Here is a 15,579-nt window from a genome sequence, read left to right as displayed (position 1 = left end):
ACGATACCAAGCCCTGTATTTAAATCATGTCAGAGTTCACCTAATATATTATGTTTTTTTGGTAGACGTACTTTAATGACAATGCACTTACCCTTATCCGTACCTTAATAACTGGTGGTGCTACTCCTGAACTTGAGCAAATCTTAGCAGAGGGAAGAGGTATGCTAGGTGGACCGGCGTCACCTGAAACTATAGCAAATCGAGACCGATGTAGAGTGGCCCAGTTACCTCTGTACGAAGGATCATTTGCAACCTATGCAGTAAGTAGTCGCCTGTTGGCAACATATTTACATACAAGGGTTATTGTACAAATAATGAATGTTTATAAGTGAAATTTTACAAATAGTTTCATGAGGTGAAATGAAATTATTTGCACCATTTCATGAAAAAATTCATTATTATACTTTTAACGAGAGACCAAGGCCTAAACCATTCAAGGAGGCAGTGCTCTAGTTTTGAACGCAGAATAGAACACATTATATCATGTGATGGACAATCGTCCAATCAAATGAAAGGAATGAACGATTTCTACTGAAGTATACAGTATCTTGAATGTACTGTACATTATCAACATTCCATGACCAATTCAGATCCTAAACTATAATAGCATAATATTTTGATGTGATCACTTGGCTTATTTGTTTTCCTTTTTAAAAAATATAATTTTCCTTTACAGGATGGCGGAATGTATGGAGATTTATTTGTTGAAGCAATTAAGAACTATGGTATGCTGTGCTTCGGACTATATCGTTTCCGCGATAACCCACCCACTGCGGACATCACTGAAACACCGTCAGCAAAACGATACGTGATCACAAATCCGCCTTATGAATTTGTACTGAAATCAACAGATTTGGTTTTCTGCCTGGTTCACTTTGACGGAGGAAATCAGCAGAAGACGAAGAAAAAAAAGAAGCGGAGTAAAAGAAACAAAGAAGGGGAGAAACCTCCTCCTCCCCCTCAAGATATGATGTATCATCATCATCAGCAGCATTTAAACCCTATGGCATAAACAATTACAAGTATTAATATAAGTGTGTAAAAGTGAATGCTTAATGATTATTACTCACTCTGTAAACTGTATGAGAATAAATGAACTCTCTATACATGCAATTTCATGACAACAAATTATTTAACTCAACGAAAAATGACAATTTTACGATTGAGTGAGTAGTTGTCATTCTAATTTCAGTACTAAATAGATGTTATAATATGATTTTATTGTTATTTATAATTATTTATTTGATTATTTATTTCTCAATTATTTGCATTCCTGAAGGCATGTATGTACACCATTGGCAAAGAATTAAAAATTGAAAGTATTATGCAAGAAAGTTTTGACATTATTATTATTTTAGTTATTGTTTTATTATTGAAAGAGATTGTTACTGAACGCATCATGTATTTTACTCACAATTTTTTAGAATTATGAATGCCTACTTGTCAAACTAAATGCATGCAAGGATTTGTTGATCTCTTTTATATATTTTAATTGTAGTACTTAAGTATTTTATCTATCTTTCTATGATATATAGGAAGAACTTGCAATTGATCCTGAACTATTGATGAATTCGTAGAACTTTTCCAGTTGTGTAATTTTTTGATCTTATGGTAAAATACGCAATTTTATGATTGATAGATTTTAAATTTGTTTTTATTGTCCCTGTTCTATGTATTTGTGATGTTTAAAATTTAAAAATCTTAAAATTAACTTATCACAGCATTCCCTAAAAGCATAATAGACATTTATCAGAATGTTACTATATTATTTGTTTAAACTATTCCTGTAGTGTTCATTATAAGTACAATGATTTTCAATTCATATTTTGTATTTTTGTTACACACTTGATAAATTGGGGCCTTTGTTTAATTGAGTGCTACAAGAGTGTCTTAATTTGAATCATAATTTTTCTTAATTATATATTAAAATTTAATTTGAGTTTAAGCAGGGAAGAGTGTGTTATCTCACTCATTAAAATATTTAGCTCTCCGTTATTTTATCAAATCATTGGCATTTGGTGTATTAACAAGTTTGATTTATGTTATGTGAGATTTTTAATGTTACAAGTAAATTTGCTTTATTTTGTTTTGTATTGAAATGTAAGAGATTTGTGATTAATAATTATCATAGTATGTGAATCCTTTGATGTTTTTATGATTGTCTATTATTTCCCATTGTTTTATAGAATTGATGTTTATATGTACTGGTTGATAATACTAGAGGTTTGATGGTTAATAAGAACAAGTTCTTCAATATTATCTTTAAAAACTACCATTATAGATTATAAATACTTGCTGATTTCCAGATATTTCAAACATTTGCAATATTCCCCAGCTAATATATCCAAATATTTGCTATTGAACTTATTAATATGCTAACTAGTAAATACATGTTCAAAAATTGTTCATGACTGATCTTCTTATCCACCAATCAGTGATCTGTCTTGAAATCATGTGACTTGTTTACCCTTTTCCCATTGGTTCTTATAGCAATTAAGATATGACTATGAAAGAAATATGCAAATTATTATATTGTAAATAGAATTATTGATTGTAAACTAGATGCTTAGTATTTAACAAAAGAGAATGAATTTTTAAGTCAAACAAAAACTTATGATAGACTTTAAACGTGTATTTTATGTGTCGTGTATGTAATTAAATCTTTCCTATTTTTTTTAAACAACATTCCTCAAGTTGTACATATAAATGAAGAAATAATTTGTGTGTGCAATGAAAGTAAAGTATAATTATATTATTACATTTTTGAATATTTGACTATGGTACTTATGTCTTGGTCATTTATTCTTATTTCTAGTAAGTATATCTTTTAGTAGTCATGATAAAAGAACTAAAGTTGTAGAATGCCCATAATGAACCAATCCCAATTGGACATTACCAGTAAACTTCATAATAATATAAATGTGGTTTAATAATGTGGTTATAATAGAAATAGACCAGTATCACCATTCTTAAAAATTAATCTGCATATATTATATTTACATATCAAAATTTGAATTTTGTATCTGGAGATTGAATTATGGTAGTAATTTCCCCCAAACCTGTACTGGATATTCAGATATTGTTATGTTAAAAGTACTACCATATTTACATATATGTTTGGTATAAAATGAATCAAACTTTTAAAAACAATATTATTCATATAACCAACAATCTTCCCCCACTCATCGGTTGAAACATAAAGTATGACATTTTGGTATAAGGTTAAATTGATTTCTCCTTGTACCTACAGATGTGATAACAATATACAGTGACATCTGTTTATAAGAACATTCACTTGAATGTTCATTTATAAATGCATCAATTTTAAAGGAACATCGGTCAAAAAATAACATTTTGACCCTTGTTGTGAAACGGATGTTTGATTAATTTTATTCCCAAATCATATTTGAGATTTTAAAATCCAATATTCATTAGTTTTAAATTAATTATTAGTTAATAAGTGATGTTGTCTGTGTTCATATTGATTTTAATTAGTTATTTTGGACATGTTTAATATTAAAGTATAAATACTTCATGAATGAGAAGTTATAAATTATTTATTAGATATGAATATATTATACATAGATTGAACAAATGTATCTATCGAGTCAACAGTTCTAATATATATATTGGACATTTTAAAAACTCATTAATTACACAGTGTAATGTTAATATTCTTGATGTGCATTACTAAATTATATTTAAACCTAAATTTTAAAGAATATAAATCTGGTTGTTTTTATTGGATAACATTTCTTGCATTTTTATACGACTAGAAACGATTTGATGAATGATTAATTTAATTTAAATATTTAATACATTATCGACAGGTGTTGTTATGTATAATTATATCATTAATTTGAATAATTCAAATATGAATTATTATTAATCATTATTGACAATTTTAAATATTTTGAAAGATAGATAAAAATGATAAAAATGCAATAATTGTAATAGGTGTGTAGGACATATTTCATAGTACAAACAATATATTATATACAAAAATAAAAATAGTTTTAATGTTTGGTGAATATTACTGCATTGTTCATTTATTTGAATATTTGTACCAGTAGTTTAAACTGGATATTTATGTTTCATTATGTAGAGCGTACAAAATAAACAAAGCTTGATTGGATGCTGACATGGAACTACAACATTGTTAATACTATTAATAAGATATGGCTAATCTAATCACGGTTTACTTACCGCATTTAATTTGAAAAAAAAAACCCAGTTAAATATATTCAAGTCTTACTGTAAATTCCAATATATACTGGATACCAAGCATTTATGCTATCAAAGGTTTCGCTATTTAAATTATTCAACTTATAATGTGCAGATAATTTATGTGTGAATTGTATAATTCTTGCTTGATATTAAATAGTCGAACTTAGGTTTAACATGTGTATAATCAATATATGTATGTGTTTACATTTTCTCCCTTTATTCTTATTGATGTTCATTCGCAAATATGGGTTTTAATTGATATGTTCAATATTGTGCGATAATAAACAAGTTATCAATTTAATAAAACATAATTGCGCTCAACTTTGTCATTATGTTATGTCATTTAATAAGAGAAGTTATCATAATTTCGTTGATACAATCTGCGCATGTTACCTCACTAAACATTTTAGACAGTCGATATTTAGCCACTTTTCGAAAAAATCCTAGTACTATTATAGCACATGGAAATTGTCAAAATTTTGCTAAATTTCAACTTAAATCACACAATGTGGTCTGCTCGACACATATTTAAAGCAAATTTCAACATTTTTATTTTTCGACATAAAGTGGTCCCTTGACAGATAATGATATGGTACTATACATGCACATATAGCAATATCAGTGCATATTAATTGGATTTTAAGAAAGTAGAAAGTTGGCTGATTTTGCAAAAATTCCCTCTAATATACTGTAGTACAGAAAAATGACCAAATTTCGATTTTTTTTTTATTTTTCGACATAAAATGGTCCCATGACACTATAAGATGATGATATAGCATTATACATGCACATAGAGCAATATTAGTGCATATTAAGTGGATTTAAAAAATGTCGAAATTTAGGTGATTTTGCAAAAAATCCCTCTAATATACTGCCCTGTCATGAAAGAACGACTCAACTGACAAATTTTTCAAAAATCACTTTTTTAGCTTTTTGGACTATTTAGGGAATGATACACCTTGTGGTATATTCAGATATTCAAAATTTTAACTAGAAATATGAAATTTAAAAATCAAAATACCACTCAATCACAGTGTGTTACTATTGTCACCAAAGACTAACTCAACTACAAATGCCATGAAAGACTCACTCAATTGACATATTTTAATTGATGGTGTTAAAACACCTATTATGTCATAGGAAACCCATTCAAGTGCACAACAATGGTGTTAATTGCACAGCAAGCTGTGTAATGTTGTTGTTTTAAACATAAAATAATTTGGTACTGCCCTACGAATAATTGTCAATAATTATTTTATTCAATACTCAATTAAACTTGTTTAGTTATTATTAGAGTATTAATGTTATTTCTGGAATATTTAGAATTAAATACCCTAGACTATGTGAACAACGTAATGATAATGATATTATTATTGAATGTTCTCCCTAAATTAATACTTAAAACTAAATTAAAAATACAAGAAACATGAAAAACAATCTTCGAAAATATAGTACAGGGTTACTATAGCACAATTGACATGCGCAGAACCCATTATTCGTCTCTGCGCATGTTTATTATGCTATAGTAACCATTTATGTCAAAACTGGTTACTATAGCACAATTGACCTACGCAGAACGCATTATTAGTCTCTGCGCATGTTTATTATGCAATAGTAACCATTTATGTCAAAAAATAAAAGGGTCGAAAATCGGCCATTTTTCGAATATTTCACTGTACAGGGATTTTTTCCAAAAATTGCCAATTTTCGACCTTTTTATTTTTCGATAAAACTGGTTACTATAGCACAATTGACATGCGCAGAACCCATTATTCGACTCTGCGCATGTTTGTTATGCTATATTAACCATTTATGTCAAAACTGGTTACTATAGCACAATTGACATGCACTGAACCCATTATTCGTCTCTGCGCATGTTTATTATGCTATACTAACCATTTATGTCAAAACTGGTTACTATAGCACAATTGACATGCGCAGAACCCATTATTCGTCTCTGCGCATGTTTATTATGCTATAGTAACCATTTATGTCAACAAATAAAAGGGTTGGAAATCGGCTATTTTTCGAAAATTTACCTGTACAGGGATTTTTTCAAAAAATTGCCAATTTTCGACCTTTTTATTTTTCGATAAAACTGGTTACTATAGCACAATTAACATGCGCAGAACCCATTAGTCGACTCTGCGCATGTTTGTTACGCTATATTAACCATTTATGTCAAAACTGGTTACTATAGCACAATTGACATGCACTGAACCCATTATTCGTCTCTGCGCATGTTTATTATGCTATACTAACCATTTATGTCAAAACTGGTTACTATAGCACAATTGACATGCGCAGAACCCATTATTCGTCTCTGCGCATGTTTATTATGCTATAGTAACCATTTATGTCAACAAATAAAAGGGTTGGAAATCGGCTATTTTTCGAAAATTTACCTGTACTTTAGTACAGGGATTTTTTCCAAAAATGGCCAATTTTCGACCTTTTTATTTTTCGATGAAACTGGTTACTATAGCACAATTAACATGCGCAGAACCCATTAGTCGACTCTGCGCATGTTTATTATGCTATAGTAACCATTTATGTCAAAACTGGTTACTATAGCACAATTGACATGCGCAGAACCCATTATTAGTCTCTGCGCATGTTTATTATGCAATAGCTTTTGCAATTGACCCCATGTCTGCCGAATATAAGAAACTTAGAATTTATCTAACCGAATGGCTAAATCTTTGAGAGGTGATTTTTATCGTAATAGTATTGCCCAGTTATTCTCGTCCGATTCTAAATCTTGGTGGAGGGGTATTAAACAATTTCTTAATCTCGGCAAGGGTACTAAGTACTTTAAAACTATGGCTAATGACTTATGTAAAGGTAACCTATACGATCTTACCACGAAAGTTAGTGGTTTTTTCCAGTCCCTTACTTCTGAGTTCAAACCCCTTGAACCAAAAACCAATGATAGTAACATTGTAGTTCCACCCCATTTAATTATCACGCCAGAGACAATTGAGTCTAAGCTTAAATTTGTAAAATGTAATAAAGCCCCAGGCCCGGACGGAATCCCTCCGTGGGTACTACGTGATTTTGCCAATATCCTTTCCAAACCAATAAGTGCAATAGTTAACTCCAGTTTAAGGGAAGGGGTTCTCCCCATGCTTTGGAAGTCAGCTGATATAATCCCCATTCCAAAGGTTAACCCACCTAAGGTTCTTGAGAATGACTTGCGTCCTATTTCGCTGACTTCCACCACCATGAAAGTTATTGAAGGGATTTGGGTCCAAATTAAAGATAAAGTCAAGTTCAATCAATTTGGTTGCTCTAAGAGTGTGTCTACCACTGACGCTCTTATAAATTTGTTAACCGAATGCTTTACTGCTACTGACCAAGGAGATGAAATGAGATTATTATTGCTTGATTTCAAAAAGGCTTATGATTTAATTGACCATAATATATTAATTGATAAGTTGTATAATTTAGGGGTCGAAGACCATCTAATCTCTTGGATCTATGCTTTTCTATGTGATAGAAAACAACGTGTTAAACTAGGCGATGAATTGTCCCCTTGGGCAGTCGTTAAGGGCGGTATCCCCCAGGGATCCTGGTTGGGGCCCATGTTGTTTATTATCTTTGTCGACGATCTTCTGGATGGGGTGCCGTGCATGAAATACATGGACGACACCTCCATCCATGAACGCGTCGGCAAAGATGGGACAACTGTACTCCAAACCACTCTTGACAAAATTGTCCAGTGGGCTAAGGATAACAATATGTCCCTTAATATTAAGAAAACGAAAGAGATGAGAATTAGTTGTAAAAGGTCAAAGACTGCTTTTGAGCCACTTCATGTTGGAGATTGTAATCTGGAACGTGTTGGCGAATTTAAACTCCTTGGTGTAATTATTTCTCATAATTTGTCATGGCAACCTCATATTGACAAAATGATTAGTAAATGTAATTCTAGAATGTACTTTCTCAAACAGGTGCGGAGGGCAGGCCTAGATGCCCCCGCACTTGTCCAATTTTATACTAGTATCATTAGACCAATATTAGAATATGCGGCCCCAGTTTGGGGATCAAATATTACGAAGTAACAGAGTCAACAACTTGAACAAATTCAGAGAAGGGCCTTTAAATGTATTTTTCCGCATGCTACTTATTCCGATGCCCGCAGCTTCCTTGTTTTTTCTACCTTAGAAGACCGCCGTGTTCGACTGTGCAAGGATTTTTTCGTTAAAATCAAAGACCCCAGTCACAGACTGAATCATTTGTTACCGGAGGCTCCTTCTGCTGCTTATAATGTTAGAACACTCCGTGAGTTCTGTATCCCTAGAGTTAAAACTAACCGTTCAAAAACGTTTATTATTAATCCCGGTCTATTCCAAAAATGGTAAACATTTAGTGTTATGTTTCCGTGACCTTCCGTACCATTGTGTGTAAATATTATTGACAATTTTTGTAGTTTTTAACATTTTTTAAATTTGTAAAAATTTTTAAAACTTTTAAATTTTTATAATGCAGGCCTATATCTATATTCTGATGTTTTCAGTTAAACGTGTTTTTAACATTTTGAATATATATTTATTGTTTTTATAATAAGTGATATTTAATTGTAATTTTGTTTTAATATTTTGATTGTATGTTCTACCTTTCTAAATGTCTTTTATATTTTTATATTGCATTTTATTGTTCTGAGTGAAACGCTTCTGTTAAACTTCAATCTTTCGTTTGATTGCAATAAAGTTCTATTCGTATTCGTATTCGTAGTAACCAATTATGCCAAAAAATAAAAAGGTCGAAAATCGGCCATTTTTTGAATATTTCCCTGTACTAGTACAGGGATTTTTTCCAAAAATGGCCAATTTTTGACCTTTTTATTTTTCGATAAAACTGGTTACTATAGCACAATTAACATGCGCAGAACCCATTAGTCGACTCTGCGCATGTTTATTATGCTATAGTAACCATTTATGTCAAAACTGGTTACTATAGCACAATTGACATGCGCAGAACCCATTATTCGTCTCTGTGCATGTTTATTATGCAATAGTAACCCTTTATGTCAAAAAATAAAAGCGTTGAAAATCGGCCATTTTTCGAATATTTCCCTTTACTATATAGTACAGGGATTTTTTCAAAAAAATTGCCAATTTTCGACCTTTTTATTTTTCGATAAAACTGGTTACTATAGCACAATTGACATGCGCAGAACCCATTATTCGTTTCTGCGCATGTTTATTATGCTATAGTAACCATTTATGTCAAAACTGTTTACTATAGCACAATTGACATGCGCAGAACCCATTATTCGTCTCTGCGCATGTTTATTATGCAATAGTAACCATTTATGTCAAAAAATAAAAGGGTTGAAAATCGGCTATTTTTCGAAAATTTCCCTGTACTTTAGTACAGGGATTTTTCAAATAATGGCCAATTTTCGACCTTTTTATTTTTCGATAAAACTGGTTACTATAGCACAATTAACATGCGCAAAACCCATTAGTCGACTCTGCGAATGTTTATTATGCTATAGTAACCATTAAATGTCAAAACTGGTTACAGCACAATTGACATGCGCAGAACCCATTATTAGTCTCTGCGCATGTTTATTATGCAATAGTAACCATTTATGTCAAAAAATAAAAGGGTCGAAAATCGGCCATTTTTCAAAAATTTCCCTATACTATATATAGTACAGGGATTTTGTTCAAAAAATTGCCAATTTTTGACCTTTTTATTTTTCGATAAATTTGGGTGATTTTGCAAAAATAATAGTCTGCGCATGTTACCCCAATACATACTGTATTTTAAACAGTTGACATTTGGCAATCTTTTGAAGTTTTTGTATATTTTTTAAATAATGACGCTGAATTACATAATATGTTATCTAACTACATTATTTGAAACAGTCGGTATTTGGCCACTTAAAAAAAAAAATCACTGCGCTATTGCCTAGAACATCTTCCAAAACACTAGAGTTTCAAAATTATATAATTATATACGCCAGCCAAAAATTAATCGATCCATGGAGGTATTTTTATACCTCCATGATTGATCTCATATGCATGCAACCATTTTTAACCTTTGACCTGAAGGATAAATCGATGTGTTGTGATTGGACATTTGGTTGTTCGTTAATGTCTGATGATGCGCACTTTATAATTTATGCTATTGGTTAAAAATTAACCGATAATTTGTGCTATGGCTGCGGAAACAAGGCCGAAGACGTAATGTAAAAATGACGACGTGTAATGCGCGTACTTGTGCGTCTTCGAAAATACGCCGTTTAGATAATATCCTGTGCGTAAATTGCCACGCGGCCTTTTCAAATACATTCACGTGGTAGCGATTCGACCGAAATGTATGTAGCCTTGCCGTATTAAAAGGTCTTCGGCTGAAATCAGATTATATTAAGTGAGAAGTCATAGTCACAGTGAGTTCTGAAATGGACCTTCAAAGTCTTCTGTGGGAAAAACAATATGTTTGTCTAGCCGAAAAATTACTTGTTGAAAGTAAGTTTGTCATGGAAAAGATGGACGGAGAGCCGATCGAAATGGTTCGAGTAGGAGTTAGCGAATCTGGAATCATTATCGCAAGATACACTGCTGATAATTTCAATTACACTTCTGATTCTGATTTTGATTATATTGAATTGTTACATTGGTTTCCGAATAAATATGTTAAACTGTCACCATCTACAAAGACACACTTCGATTCAACCTTTTATGGAAAAGTGTTAAAGCTAAAACTAAAAAATGGTAAGTCGTGGCTCCTTGAACTGGCAGAAAGAAGTGATACGGAAAGTATTTGGCAGGAATGGTTATCAATTATTCAAGATATAAAGACTAATCGCCGGAATACAAAAAAACAAAATACTGTAGTCTCTCCTGATGATCGATTTGAAACTGATATGGGTGGAATTATGACAAAAAGAGATTCCACACAAGGCTTAAACATCGGATATCAGAAACTAGATATCAATTTGACTGAAGACCAGAGTTCATCATTAACACATCAGGAGCAAGAGGCTAAGAATACAATTCATGGCACTGAGAGTAGAAATACATCTTTAGAAAATAGTAACCATATAAGTCGTACAACTGCAGAGCCTACATGGAATAAATTATGGATGTCTACTAGCACTACTCGACTCGAGTCCAGTCACAATCAACCATTATCAAGGGATAGAAACGAGGTGCTCTTCAGCGTAGGAAATCTGTTTGGATTATTCAACGTTCTGACAATGCGACATGGACATGCACAAGCTCTACCTATGGCCTCAACAACTGCACTGCATATGTTGGAAGAAATGGAAGGATATTTAACGTAAGATGTGCTTCTGTTGTTCAAACTTCTTTTACTTTGGATTCTTCACGCTAGGCATCATATTCGAATTATGTAATCCATATTTAAGTATTCTGCTTGTTCATGCTACCCATTTGACAAGTCCATGAGACCTCCACCAGACCAATGTCCCATGCTAAAACCTCCTATTGAACCATATTGCCCCATAGACACCATCCGGGCAAAACCAAATAGCTCAGGTAGGCTGGGTCAATTGATATCCAAAGGCACATATTGCCCACCACATTTACGATCAATTGGCCTCTTTGGTTAAGTTAACTTCCATCAGAACTTGAAAACAATTAAGTTAATTAAATCTATCGCTTCAATTTCATTAACTAACAGTTTCGAAGAAAAAAGATGTGTGATCCCGAAGTCCATCTCGTTACCAGATCGACTAGACGGAGAAGCAGGTTTTCTAGAAGACTCGCTGTATGCGGCTAAAAAAGTACACCGTCAAGGATTAGCATACGCAGATTTATGTAAGTTCAGAAATGAAACTATAATTGTTTCTGGTAATAAACATATTTTATTCACTCGATCAATCAGCCATATATTACCATATATGTCTTTGTTTCGATTCAATAATTAATTAATTATAATTCTATAAAAAAAACCAGAAATATCGCAATAGCAATCAACTTTTCTTGTTTGTAGTGAGTGAAGATGATAATACAAGGGCATTTCTTGTTAATGGTCACGTGATGCTTTTGGATGACAAACAAATTGACTTATACAACCAGATTGAACGGAAAAGAAACGAATTTAACGATGTTATATACACGATACGACAAAACAAGCAAATGAAACAGAAGTTGATAACAAACGAAAGGTAAAAACAGTTTCTTGTTTAGTACAATCCTTCCAGACCCAACACGTTTCTAATAGGGGTGGCCATTGGTGTCAAGGAAAGATGTCCATGGGGCTTTTTAGTGATAAAACAATATTTCCAAAAGAGTACCAAAAAGAGGTTCTACTGTAGTTTATTATTAAGTTAGTGTCAAAATAGTTTGTTTGAAAATTATCATACAATATTTAAACACTTTTACAGAAATCTAAATGTAGCGTCATCTATCAACATTTCAGGTTAGTTGACTGATTGTATGTGCTTGATTTACCGGTACGTTACGTTCTGGGTTTCGATTAGAGTTCTTTTGTAGATTGTGGTCTCATTGAACTTCGTTAATTCTTTTTTTTTTCTTTGTACTATTATTATTTATGTATGTTTCTGAGTGTATGATGAAGCTACATTCTTTCTAAGTGATCTTTCTTATTTCACTTATAACCTGTTAAGGAATCAATGACAACAGAATGGAATATGAAACGTCGAGGAAAAAAGAACAAACAACCCGAAAGCCAAACAAGCTACATAAATTGTTAGCAGGCACACGTCGAATGAGTATAATCGGTTCGAGCAAACATCAAAACGACGACGACGCTAGTTCCAGTCAAAGCAATGAATTGGAATCAATAGGCTACGTCGATCCAGCAGATATCGCCAAAGAGTTAACACTGATAGACATGGAAATGCTATTGAGACTGCACGAGTCGGAACTTGCCAATTGCGCTTGGCAAAAGAACGAAAAGGTCAGTACTTTTATTCTCATACAATAACCAGCTACATAAAACTTTCATTTAAGATTTAACATTCGCAGACAAATCCATGCAATTGAGAATTGTGATTCATGTTGGGTGTAGTCTGACCATTTCGTAATTTGTTTCAAAATAGTATGATTCGAAATATTTGCACTTTTCAGGAGGTACATGCTAAACATGTATTAGCAATCTTGGATATAGCAATGAGAATTGTGGGATTATTAGCATCTGAAATAATAAAAGAGACGTGCATTAACTCAAGGACAGAACGAGTCGCAAATATCATTGATGTAAGTATACACTTAAGTGTCGTTAATATGATAATTTTTTTGCAATGCAGTTGAAACCTATCAGGTTTTATCTCTGTCGCCATCGCCTTTTCGTTCATTCTTAATCTTCTTCCATATTTTCTATTATTTACTTTATTTTCATACAGTGGAGAATCTAGCACTCTTTATAAAGCCCGGCGCACACTAGAGCTTCCGGCTGAGCCAACTGCCACGAGTAACACTTGCCTCACAGTGTGCGCCGGGAATTTCGTGAGGAATCGGCCACGCGTGCCGCTGAGGAAAATATCTATCGTGTTTAATATTTTTTGGCACGCGTGCCATTTTCCTCAAGTGTGCGCCGAACGTGAGCTTCCTGCTCACTAAAAAATTCCACTGCGCATGACATGTTCTGATTTATTATGATATTTCAGCGCGTGCTGTATAGCGTAGTAATTATCCAATCAGAAAATCGCGTACTGAAGGCGTTTAGTGTGCGTCCGATAGAACGCGAACATAGTTTGCGGCAATTTTTTTAGTGAGCCAAGTGTTACTCGTGCCAGTTGGCTCAGCCGAAAGCTCTAGTGTGCGCCGGGCTTAAGGGATACCAATTGTAATTTATCTTTATACTCAGAACTACGATTTTAATAACATTATGTTTAGGCTTTATGAGAGTTTTGTAATTTACAATACTGCCGTGCTAAATAACAGTTTTTTGAAATATCGTCAAAGATTGCTTGCGAGTGTCAACTGTTGAATAACTATCACTCGTTGCGCACGTGTCTGGCTGCGTTACAAATCATACCAATTTATCGTCTGTATGGAACTTGGAGAAATCTTGAAGAAGAATATCCTGAGAAATTCAGGTACTGTACGTAATTTGTTATCAATTGTTTATATAGTCGATGAAATAATTGATCAACAGAAGACCAGATATTTTTCCTTTACGGTACCTTTTTCGCCATAACACGGTTTTATAACGCCACAATCTTAGTAACGCAATTTACGCGCACAAAATATCAAATTAGCGCAATATATATGATAGAATTAAAGTCATTTTCATGGCATTTCCTTGCAGAAAATTTAGTGAACTTGAAGAATTTTCAACTGATGCAGATGGATACACGTCATTCCGCCAAGCAATGAGAATCGCAAACACTTCACATTGTATACCATTTATTGGCACAATCTTACAAGATGTAATTGCATCTGAATTTGAATTCGATGAGACTTTAATCGACGCTCATGTCAAAAGGTTAAACTCATCAGCAGTGAGTCCTTATAAAGAACCAGTTATGTTAGTTACAGAAGAACAAGCAGATAATTCTAGATCAAGTACAAATTTAGCAGAAGATGCCATGCATTCCTTTGCGTCTGCCTGGCGGGCGTTACGATTGCCAATAACGCGTTCGGGAACGCATTCGGTAGAAGATACTGACGTAAGAGAATGTCATTCACGTGAGGAGGTATGTTCGTCAGTATCTCCTGAAAGACGGAAGCATATACAGAAACTAATCTTAGAATATGCACAACGATTAGGTTCTGAATACAAAGCTCAAAATAAAATAGCCAGAGCAGGTAGTTGGATGGATGAAGAACTTCTGGACTGGGGAAATCTCTTCAATTTCATCAAAACGCAAAAACACAAAGTAACTGAAACAAAGCTCTCTTCACCTTGTGAATCAAGTATTCGCATTGGTTCTGAAGATGTTACAAGAGATCAGGTGAACAGAACTCTTTTCTTATTTCAGTGTGCTGCTGTTCAGTATGATATGGATGCTAATCCTATGATAAGGAAGTTTTTACTGACAAAGCCGTATATATCTGGTGACGAACTATACAGACAGTCGAGGGTATTAGACGATACGTGACACTGTATAGAATTCTGCTCGAAATGAGTCCTCAAAAGCAGTTGGTTTTTACACTGTTGAACGGAAATTAAAACCTACAACGTATTCCAATTTATATATATATATATATATATATATATATATATATATATATATATATATATATATATATATATATATATATATATATATATATATATATATATATATATATATATATATATATATATATAGGCCAACTATGTATTAATAAAGAAACACAATTAGCGACAGTTTGAATATGTGCCATTGCTAAATATATAATAATTTTAATAACAATATCAATT

At 32.7% G+C, this 15,579-nt stretch overlaps 2 protein-coding genes across 13 annotated transcripts in view; both read left to right on the top strand.

Moving 5' to 3' along the window:
• Nucleotides 1-4,261, top strand: part of LOC140050886 (calcium-activated potassium channel subunit alpha-1-like) — a 103,470-nt gene extending 99,209 nt beyond the window's left edge. For all 12 annotated transcript variants that reach the window (XM_072095870.1, XM_072095878.1, XM_072095877.1 and 9 more), the window contains 2 exons: nucleotides 66-260; nucleotides 677-4,261. In XM_072095870.1, the coding sequence (XP_071951971.1) occupies nucleotides 66-260; nucleotides 677-1,012 (531 nt within the window). In that variant the 3' untranslated portion in view covers nucleotides 1,013-4,261. The remainder of the gene's footprint in view (nucleotides 1-65; nucleotides 261-676) is intronic.
• A 6,305-nt stretch (nucleotides 4,262-10,566) lies between these two features.
• On the top strand, nucleotides 10,567-15,348 carry LOC140051813 (uncharacterized). Its single transcript, XM_072097132.1, has 8 exons — nucleotides 10,567-11,523; nucleotides 11,887-12,023; nucleotides 12,199-12,373; nucleotides 12,593-12,627; nucleotides 12,836-13,128; nucleotides 13,299-13,427; nucleotides 14,136-14,269; nucleotides 14,482-15,348. Exons 1-8 carry the CDS (start codon nucleotides 10,643-10,645, stop codon nucleotides 15,272-15,274), a joined length of 2,577 nt encoding a protein of 858 aa, XP_071953233.1. The 5' UTR covers nucleotides 10,567-10,642; the 3' UTR covers nucleotides 15,275-15,348.
• Nucleotides 15,349-15,579: the final 231 nt, after the last annotated feature.

Source organism: Antedon mediterranea, chromosome 6 (assembly GCF_964355755.1).
Source record: "Antedon mediterranea chromosome 6, ecAntMedi1.1, whole genome shotgun sequence".
Lineage (NCBI taxonomy): Eukaryota > Metazoa > Echinodermata > Crinoidea > Comatulida > Antedonidae > Antedon > Antedon mediterranea.
This window is presented reverse-complemented; position numbering and strand designations above follow the sequence as displayed.